The sequence below is a fragment of the Monodelphis domestica genome, chromosome 5 (assembly GCF_027887165.1).
Source record: "Monodelphis domestica isolate mMonDom1 chromosome 5, mMonDom1.pri, whole genome shotgun sequence".
Lineage (NCBI taxonomy): Eukaryota > Metazoa > Chordata > Mammalia > Didelphimorphia > Didelphidae > Monodelphis > Monodelphis domestica.
In genome coordinates, this window is record NC_077231.1 from 4,002,036 (window position 1) to 4,010,966 (window position 8,931).

Here is an 8,931-nt window from a genome sequence, read left to right on the forward strand (position 1 = left end):
AATGCCTTACTGGCTCCTTCCTCTCAGCAGCCCCCGAGGGAGGGGCAGCTTTGTGCCCATTTTATAGGTAGGAAACTGAGGCAGGCAGGGGTGAGGCCTCCTGGGTACTGGGTTCTCCCCGCTCAAGGTCACCCACCGGGGAGGCAGCCAGTGGGAGGCATTGGAGGTTATCAGGCTGGGGAGGCCCCAGGCCGGCGCCCTTGCACCTCGGGGTGCAGGCCGGCTTCCGGGGAGGCGGAGATTCTATCTAGGCCCCAAGAAGGGGGAAGCCGTGGGGAGGAGGGAGGCCGGGGACCCTCGGAGTCCTGCAGTGCCGGATCTTGGCCCCAGAGGCCCCTGGTGGCCTGGGGGGGCTCGGAGAAGGCCAAAGGCAGCCCTGGGGGCCTGGGAATGGCAGCCAGGTGCCAGGCGCCGGGCCAGGCGCTGACCCGCTTCTGCCCTCCCAGGGGTCATCTCGGAGCTGAAGGTGTCGGTGCCCTGGGGCCACATCGCTGCCAAGGTCTGGGGCTCCCTGCAGGGCCCGCCCGTGCTCTGCCTCCACGGCTGGCTGGACAACGCCAACTCCTTCGACAGGCTCCTCCCTCTCCTTCCTCAAAGTGGGGCTGGGGGCGCGGGGAGGGGCCGGGCAGAGGGGGTGCCGGGGGGCCGGGGCTGAGCCTGCCTCCCCTCCTGCAGCCTTCCACTACGTGGCCATGGATCTGGGCGGCCACGGCCTCTCCTCCCATCACCCTCTGGGCTTCCAGTACTACAAGCAAGACTACGTGAACGAAGTGCGCCGAGTGGCGGCAGGCAAGTGGCCGGGAGGGGCCGGGGCCGCCCCAGAGGACTCCCCGGGGCTGGGGGGCTCCGGGGCGGGGGGGCTGGAGGAAGGCGGCCCTGACCCGTCTGTGTCCGTGTCCAGCCCTCCGTTGGAAGCGCTTTTCCGTCCTGGGCCACAGCTTCGGTGAGTCGAGCCCCGGGGATGGCGGGAGGGTCCGAGGCTGCCCAGGGATGGGGGGGGGGGCCCTCGAGCTGGCTCCCAGACTGCCCCCTCCGGGGCGGGAGGCAGGAAGCGGGGCAGCCGGCCCGGAGCCGCTCCCCGAAGCCTCTCCTTCTGTTCTGCAGGTGGCATCATCGGGGGCATGGTGAGTCCCTGCCCTCCCCCACAGCCCAGGGCAGAGCCGGGACCAAGGGGGTGCCCTGCCAGCGGGGGAGAGAGGCCCGATGGGGCCTTGGGGTGGGAGGTGGCACCAGCAGGCCTGTGCCCGCCACTGCCCGGGGCTGGCCCGGGTCCCAGCGGCAGCCTATTAATAGCTCCTCGGCAAAGCCTTTGACCTACTGCTCACAGAGGGTGCCAGAGGGTGGGGAGGCGGGCACGATGCCTCGAGGCCGTGGGGGGCCGGAGCCTCCCCCTCCTGAAAGACGCCCCCCCCCAGTTTTCCTACATCTTCCCGGAGATGGTGGACAAGCTGATCCTGCTGGACGCCATTCCCTTCTTCCTGGACACGAAGGTGAGGTCCGCCCCACCGAGGAGGCGGCTCGGCCCAGGGGCCCTGCCAGGCTTCCCTTTGGGAGCAGGGAGGGCGGCAGGCTCTGGGGAACCCCGACCCGTGTCCCCCGCTGCTCGCTCGGACCCAGTTTGACCAGAACCGCTACTGTCCCTGGCAGAGCCAGAAGGTAAGGCCGCCCAGCCCGGGGTCCAGAGCCATCCCGGAAGTCGGCCCTCTGCTCTCGGGGCGGGGGGGGGGGCAGGCACGACCCGGGGGGGCCCTGACGGCGGGCCGGGCCGGGCCCTTCTCTGGCCAGGAGCTAAGCAACCTTCTGACGTACAAGCGGCAGGCCATCGAGCACGTGCTCTACACGGAGGCCCAGCAGCTGAAGCCCTCCCAGGTGCTCCCGCCCGAGGAGATGCTGAAGAGGTAGGGATGGGGGTACAGGGGTCTCCCCGTCGGCTCCTCAGGGGCCCTCCACAACTCTGTGGGGCTCTCTGGCTCTCCTTTTAACCCTTCCCTTCTGGCTTAGTATCAGACACCAAAGTGGCCCCAGACACTTCCCAGGTGTGTGACCTTGGACAAGTCCCTTCACCCCAGGGCCTGGCCCTTCCTGCTCCTCTGCCTTGGACCAGCACCCAGTATTGACTCTAAGGTGGAAGGGAAGGGTTAAAAAGGAAAGCAACGGGGGTGAAGTGACTTGCGGGGAGACGCCTGAGGCTGGATTTGAACTCGGGACCTCCTGTCTCCAGGCTTTGCTCTGTCCCACACACCCACCCACCCCCACACGGCCCAGCCCTTCCCTCCCACAAATGCCCCCTGTCTGAGTTGATGAGTGACGCAGCGCCCCTTCCGCCCCAGCTTCCTGAAGAACAACTTCCAAGTGGGCAAAGAGTGTGGAAAACTCTTGCTGGAGAGAGGAACCACCAAGGTGGGCCAAGGTATGAGATGGGGGGGGGGGAGGCTGCGTCCACGGGCTCATCTTTGCCCTCTGCTGTGCGTGAGGGCCACTAAGAGAGGTTTTAAGAAAAGAATGTGTGACCTTGGCCAAGTCCCTTCCTAGCACCCTGCCTCAGTGTCCCTCTGCTCAATGGGGCCTTCCTGCCTGACTGTAGTGAGCACAGGGCTGGGGTTCAGCAGGAGGCCCCATCACCCCCCAGGGCAGTACCACCCCCTCACCACTGTGGCACACCTAGGGCAAACCCAGAACAAGGCTGGCACTCCTGGGGTGTGCCATGGGGGCGACGTCCCAAGAGATTGCAGAGGGCTCGGGCCACTGAGGCGCCATCTTTGTTTCGGACCCTCCAGGTGTGATGCTGAACCGAGACCGGAGGCTGGGCCTGGTGAGTCCTTCTCTGACCACAAACCTTCCCAAAGGCCAAAGTCCAGGAGCGGCTACTGCCCGAGTGTTGTGTGGGAGGGAGGCCCTGCGACAAGGGGGCCTCGTGCCTCGGCCATCTTACAGATGGGGAAACGGAGGCAAACAGGGTTCTGTGATTTCTCAGGGTCGCCCCGCCAAAGGTCTGAGGCTGCACTGGAACTCGGGGCTCCCTGGCCCCCAGGCCCAGGTTCTATGCGCTTGCTGCCCACCCTAGCTAGGCCTGCCCGTACAGGTAAACAGGGTAACTGGTTTGGGGATGCAGGGGCAGGAGAGCTTGTGAGGGCGCCCCGGGGCCAGATGGCGGAGGCCCTGGGGCCTGGCAGGATCAGAGAGGGGAGACCGAGGCAGAGACGCACCTCAGGAGGCCTGCAGGCTCACTGGTGCTGAGGCTAGTCACCTCCCTCAGTAGGATGGAAGGCAAGAATGACTCGATCTTGTATGCCCAATGCTGAGCTGGCACACGGTGCCAGGGGGCTCAGGCTGGGCTGGAACCGCGAGGGACGGTGGGAGCATTTCTCCTCAGATGGGCACACCCTCAGGGCACCAGGGAGATCCAGGGGGCCGGGTGCCCAAGAGCCTCCTGGGAGTTTGGCCTCAGGCAGTAACAGAGCTCTCAGGGAGGGCTTTATTAGACATTTATTAATGAGAGGAAGCAGGGCCGGGCCTGGGCCAAGTGCAGGCTCAGAGACTGGGCATTTGACCGCCCTCACCCGTCTGCTGCCTCCCCACCCCCATCGTGCCAGAGTCCAAGGCACTGTGGCATGACTCGAGGGCAGGATCTTTCCCCAAAGAATCTGGGGGCAAAGTGTCAGGAGATCCCTCTGGCTGGGCGCCTCACCTTCCCAGGACTGGGGTGGGGGTGGGGGAGTCCACCTTGGCCTTGGCTGGGGGGCACACGACTGGGGGCAGCTTTCTAGAGCAGATCCTTGAATGCCAATCCAAGGGAAGCCAGTGATGACTCCAAAGGTGGAGGACGCTGGGCTGGCACTGGAGGGAGGGTTGGGGAGCGCCAGCCAGGCCAACCCTGGGAGAGCAGGGCACCTGCCAAGCACCTCCTAGCTTGTTGGCAGGCCAGAGCAGGTCCTCTGGGGAGGGGCTGCGATCTGCCCTCGGGGAGGGTGTGTGCTCTTTCCCAGGCCCCTTTGGGCTGCCTTTGGCAGGGCCCCCAAACAAGCTGGTGCCCAGCTCAGAGAGCACCTCTGCAGGGCCTTCCCTACATACCACCCTGGGAGATGGGCCCATTTCACAGATGGAGAGTGGGAGGCTGGACTGCAGGACCCCTCTCTGCCCGCTGTACCTCCTTCCCACCTTGCTGATCGAAGTGTCAGAACTCGAACACGGGATTAGGCAGCAAGCCCTGCCCTTGGCATCTGCCTCAGCTCTTCCCCGGGCCGACGGCTCTCTCCTTGTAGCCAGAGAACACCTTCGATTTCCTTAGCCCGGAGCAGGCCGTGCACTTTTGCCAGAAAATCCAGGCCCAGATGCTCATCATCAAGTAAGTGGGACCGGCCGGCCGGCCCAGGGAGCCCCTCATCCCCTCCCCCTTCCTCTGGCCAGGCTGCCTGCGGTCGGGGGGCTGGAAGGACCTTTGCCCCTCCCTGCCCCAGCCCAGGACAGGGTACCCCCAAACGGAGGGCAGGGCAGCGGGGGACCCTCGCAGCGACCCCCTCTCCCTGCAGGGCCAAAGGCGGATACAGCTACTTCAAGGTCCAAGACCCCGAGGACAGCACGAAGCCCGAGGACAGCACGAAGCAGGTTCAAGACTTTCTAGAGAGCACCCTCAAGGAGGTGAGCCCCGGCCGGGTGGGCCCCCTGCCCCCTGCTCAGACCCGTGGGTGGTCACTCACGGCGGGCCCTCCTTTCCAGCGCTGCCGGATAGTCTTGGTGGAGGGCAGCCATTACGTCCACATGCAGGAGCCCCACAGGGTGGCCGGAATCATCACTCACTTCCTGGAGGACAAGGGGCCGGCCCAGGCCCATCTGTAGCCCTGGAGCGGCGCCACCGTCTGGGGCAGGCGCGGGGACGAGTGCCCAGCCCCCCAATGGCCTCCTGGGGCGCCTCAGCTCGACAATAAAGCCTCCTCTTCCTGTATGAGTGTGGCCTGTGCAGGGATCCTGGGGGGGGGCCGCATTCACATCCTCCAGACACCAGGCACAGCTTGCTGAGGGCCCCCCACCGACTCCTCAGTAGGGGCGGAACTTGCGCTGAGCCCGCATCAGGGCGATCCTCTGCTTGTCCTCCTCGAACTTCTTCCGCAGCTGGGCCAGGTCTGGGAGGGGCGGAGGGAGAGGTCAGGGGCCGGACTAGACTGGCGTGGGGAGGGACGCCCCTGCCACCCCGGGGGCCTCGCCCAGACCAAGCCCCCCACATACGCTCCATCTTGGTCTCCCGGTGCTGCCAGGCATAGAAGTTGAGCAGCTCCTTGCGGGCCTTCTTGCGCTTCTCCTTCTCCAGTACGCGCAGGCTGGCAGCCTCGGAGCGGGGCAGGCCGGGCCTCCGGCCTTTGCGGGTCACCTTCACCCAGCCTTCCTCATCAGGGACCCCCTCTTCTGCCTCAGCCCGGGCATCCTCCTGGGGGGGCACCACATCAGGCCCTGCCCTGGCTGGCCTCAGCTTCCTCTTTCCTAACCAGAACTGCTGGGGGCTCCCTGGGAGTCTGGGTTCAAATCCTCATGGACCGGACCTTGGGCCCTGGAAGCAGCTGCCACCCCCCACTCCCGGCTTCCCCAGGCCCCTGGTGCCCATTTCATAAAGGAGGAAACTGAGGTTCTAGGAGAGGCCAAGCAGGGGTTTAGCCCCGGGTCCAGGATCCATGCGCTGCCGCATCTCGTACCTGGGCCACCTTCTTGTCGTATTCCTCCATGAACTTGTCCACCTCCACCCTGAGGGCCTCGGGGTCCCCCAAAGAGGCCGCATAGTCCGCTATCCACTCTGGCAAAAAGATTAGAGTCGGGCCCGAGTCGGCCTCCCCTCCTATGGCAGCCCTGAGTCCGAGTGGGACCCTGGACAAGGTGCCTCCCTGGCCTGCCTGTCTCCTTGACCATAAACTGGGGAGGGTGACTGCAGCGACAGCCCTCAGCACCGTGCCTGGCACACAGACGTGCTAGCTGTGGCCATTCTCTGGGGCTCCCTGCCGGGGAAACAATGGACTAAGGCCCCCCAAGTCTGGAGAACCGGGCGGGCCTGAGTTTCCCCACCTGTAAAATGAGGGATTCGCAGTGGCAGCACCGAGGTACCTTCCAGCACCCAAATCCCAGGGCCGGGAGGGGTCCCCCCTCCAGGGAGGGTCTCTGCCCCCCCCCCAGTGCCCACCTCAGGCCAAGGGCACCCCGCCCCCTGCCCACACTGACTCTCGATGCCCGTCTTCACTGGGCAGCTCTCAGTAGAGACGATCAGAGGCCCCTGGAGGGCCACGGCCTTCTGCACGGACGCCCGCTTCCTGAACACCAAGTACGCCACCTGGAAGCCCTGTGGGCACAGGCAGGGAGCAGCGATGAGGGTGGGCCCCGGCTGCCCCCACCAGCCAGCAGGGACCCAGGGACCAAACGAGGCTGCTGCCAGGGGAGGCCCGAAGGGAGGCAGACGTTAGGAATCCCCAGGCATGTTGTTGGTCTGGTTCCTTGTGTCTGTCTCCAAGGAAGAACAGCAGTGGTGAACCCTGCTGGCTGGGAGAGCCTGGGCAAGTCCCTTCCCCTCTGGGGGCACCTCACAGCCACTAAGCTGGGGAGCCAGTTCTGCCCTGCTCCCGAGATGCCAGCCCCAGCTTCTGGCCTGTCCTGGGAGCCTAAAGACTCTTTTCCTGAGTGTGCCCCGCCTCCTCCCCGGGGAGCCTTTCCACAGAGGAAGTGAACAGAAGGGCCTTCCTGGCCCCTTCTGAATGGTCACCTGAGGGGGGGAGGGGCGACAGAGTTCTCTAAGAGGTCCAGCCTGGAACTTCCCTCCTTTAGTCCCAGGCCAGAGGCCGCAGGGGGAGGGGGAGGAGGCCCCTCTGGTGGGTTCCGGGCTGCCCCATCCTCCCCAGGAGACTCACCGGCACAGGCTTTGGACGGAAGAGCTCGGAGGCTGCGGCTGTTGAGGGCTCTCCGGGCCGCTGGGAAAGGTCCGGCTTCGGGTGCAGCTTCACGCTCTGGACTGGTCCGCAGCAGTCGGAGAAGAGCTGGGCCAGGCGCTCCTGCATGCCAGGGAAGGGAGGGAGGGTGAGCCTGGCAGCCCCCCCTCATTGCCCCCCCCAGGCCCCGCCGTGCACGTGCACCCCGCGGGGTCAGATCTGTCCACACCCCCCACGCCGGCTGACCTCTGGGCAGTACGGGGGGACGTTGAGGACGAAGAGCGTGCGGCCCGGAGGCCAGGCGGACCCGGTGCCCTCACGGACTCGGTGTTCCTTGAGATACAGGTAGTGGGAGGCCGTCCGCTCCGGGGAGAACTGGATGGGGACGGCTGGAGGGAAGTGGGGAGACCCGTCAGCCCCTTCCCCACAAGTCCGGGCCCAGAGAGCTGCCCATCTGGCCCTCCACAGAGGATGGGGGGTGGGGGGATCCCTGACACTCCCACCCTTGGCCCCGTCCCCAGGGAGGTGTGCAGGCACTCCCTCCCTCAAGCCACCTCTTCGCCTCCAACCTCTGAAGATCCCAGAGCTGGCTCCCCAGCCTCAGCACCGCCTCCTCCTGAAAGCCCTCCCCGACCACCCCCTCGCCCTGGGCCGTCAGACACAAACACATGGGCTGCTGCACCTCCCTCCCTCCTCCGCGTCTTAGCCCAGAGCCGTTCCTCCAGCCCCTTTCCCTCCCCGAGCCGCCTTTCCTAGGGAGGCCTGGAACCGGTCGCCCCCTCGGGCCTCACCTCGGTACCCAGGCGGACTCAGAGCACCGGCCGGCGCCTTCTCCACACGCGTTTTCTTCCCCGCAGCCATGACGGAAAGCAGCGTGGGCTGCCGGGAGTCGTAATTCGTGGTTGGTTGGTGAGGCGGAAGTAGTCATTGCGGAGTCCCGGAAGTGACGCGTGGAGAGAGTTGAAGAGCGTTTCTATAGTAACCAGAGGGCGGGGCGGAGCGTTAAAGACACAGGCCCGGGTTCCCTTCTTCCTGGGCGTATGGGCAGACCCCTTGTTGGGGGAGGCGAACTAGGGGATCCCGGAGCGGCCAAGGCAGCGTACGGGACACGGCTCAGGGCCGGCGGCGGCCAGTATCTCGTACCCATTTCCCAGATGAGGATGCCGACGCCCAGAAAGGCTGGGACTCGGGCCCCAAGCTCTCAGCGGCCAGCGCCTGGCCACCGTGGGCGCTGACTAGTCCCCACCAGCCCCGCTGGTCCAGCCGTCACCTCTCTGGTCGCCCCGAGGCTCCCATGGCCACTTCAAGCCGGCAGATGTCGGCATTCTCGGTCATGGCGATCCCTGCTGCCGCATTTGCGTCGCTTTGTGCTCGCCCAGGCTGCGGGCTGAGGGCATCACGCCACCCCCCTCCTTCCCTACTGGGCCCCCAGAAGCCAGCCCTGCCTCCTCTGGGCCCTCCTGGGCAGGCTGCCCGGGAAGGAAGCCCCCAGCCCGTAATCGCTTTCCCAAGGCCTGTGCAGAGGACAGAGGTGGAGCCTGCTGCCCGCAAGCAGGAGCCCGCGGGGGCGCCCTCTAGCAAGGAGAAGCTTCCCCAGAACAGAGCGGGCCAGGCCGGCCCGGCTCCGGCCCAACTTGGACTGGAGCCGGAGGGAAGACAGCGAGCCCTTCGAAGGAGGCTGGAAACTCCCCAGGTTTGGGGGGATGAGAGCCAGCCCTGAAATGCCCCACTCAAGGGGAAAGGGTCAGGATGAAACTCCAGCTAGTATTCCGAGAGCACCCACTACGCGCCAGGCACTGGCCTAAGCCTCTTTCAAAAGGAAGATGCTATCTTATGTCCAGTGGCTTGCCCAGGGTCACACAGCGAGTGTCCAAGGAAGGATTGGAACTCGGGGCTTCCTGAATCTAAGCTCAGGGCTCTACTAGCCGTTCCAGACCTATATGCACCTTTGTGAGCAAAACAGCACCTCAATTCTGCAGGGGGCACCCACTCAAGTCCCTGGGCCCCCTAACCAACAGACTGGCTTTCCCAA

General features: G+C 65.6%; 2 protein-coding genes across 5 annotated transcripts in view; one reads left to right on the forward strand and one right to left on the reverse strand.

Annotated features, from left to right (window-relative positions):
* SERHL2 (serine hydrolase like 2) overlaps positions 1–4,942 on the forward strand; it is a 10,503-nt gene extending 5,561 nt beyond the window's left edge. For 2 of the 4 annotated variants that reach the window (XM_056797475.1, XM_056797476.1), the window contains exons 2-12: positions 447–596; positions 676–789; positions 902–943; positions 1,105–1,124; positions 1,416–1,490; positions 1,786–1,898; positions 2,331–2,410; positions 2,778–2,812; positions 4,263–4,345; positions 4,530–4,638; positions 4,717–4,942. In XM_056797475.1, the coding sequence (XP_056653453.1) occupies positions 447–596; positions 676–789; positions 902–943; positions 1,105–1,124; positions 1,416–1,490; positions 1,786–1,898; positions 2,331–2,410; positions 2,778–2,812; positions 4,263–4,345; positions 4,530–4,638; positions 4,717–4,836 (941 nt within the window). In that variant the 3' untranslated portion in view covers positions 4,837–4,942. Of the gene's footprint in view, positions 68–446; positions 597–675; positions 790–901; positions 944–1,104; positions 1,125–1,415; positions 1,491–1,785; positions 1,899–2,330; positions 2,411–2,777; positions 2,813–2,974; positions 3,083–4,262; positions 4,346–4,529; positions 4,639–4,716 lie in introns of those variants that run through there. The other 2 variants (XR_008911944.1, XR_008911945.1) reach the window with 2 other exon arrangements.
* On the reverse strand, positions 3,472–8,427 carry RRP7A (ribosomal RNA processing 7 homolog A). Its single transcript, XM_003341919.4, has 8 exons — positions 8,170–8,427; positions 7,691–7,872; positions 7,146–7,288; positions 6,882–7,022; positions 6,202–6,319; positions 5,685–5,782; positions 5,224–5,422; positions 3,472–5,120 (listed from the first exon to the last, which is right to left on the reverse strand). The coding sequence occupies exons 2-8, from the start codon at positions 7,758–7,760 to the stop codon at positions 5,035–5,037; spliced, it is 855 nt and encodes a 284-aa protein (XP_003341967.2). The 5' UTR covers positions 7,761–7,872; positions 8,170–8,427; the 3' UTR covers positions 3,472–5,034.
* Positions 8,428–8,931: the final 504 nt, after the last annotated feature.

Excerpts from the sequence above, each read along its gene's own strand:
- RRP7A (XM_003341919.4), bottom strand. The coding sequence starts at position 7,760 with ATGGCTGCGGGGAAGAAAACGCGTGTGGAGAAGGCGCCGGCCGGTGCT. Across the intron at positions 7,023-7,145 it reads TCCCCCCGTACTGCCCAGAG|GAGCGCCTGGCCCAGCTCTT; the intron begins GTCAGCCGGCGT and ends CCTGGCATGCAG. Across the intron at positions 6,320-6,881 it reads TCCGTCCAAAGCCTGTGCCG|GGCTTCCAGGTGGCGTACTT; the intron begins GTGAGTCTCCTG and ends CTGTGCCCACAG.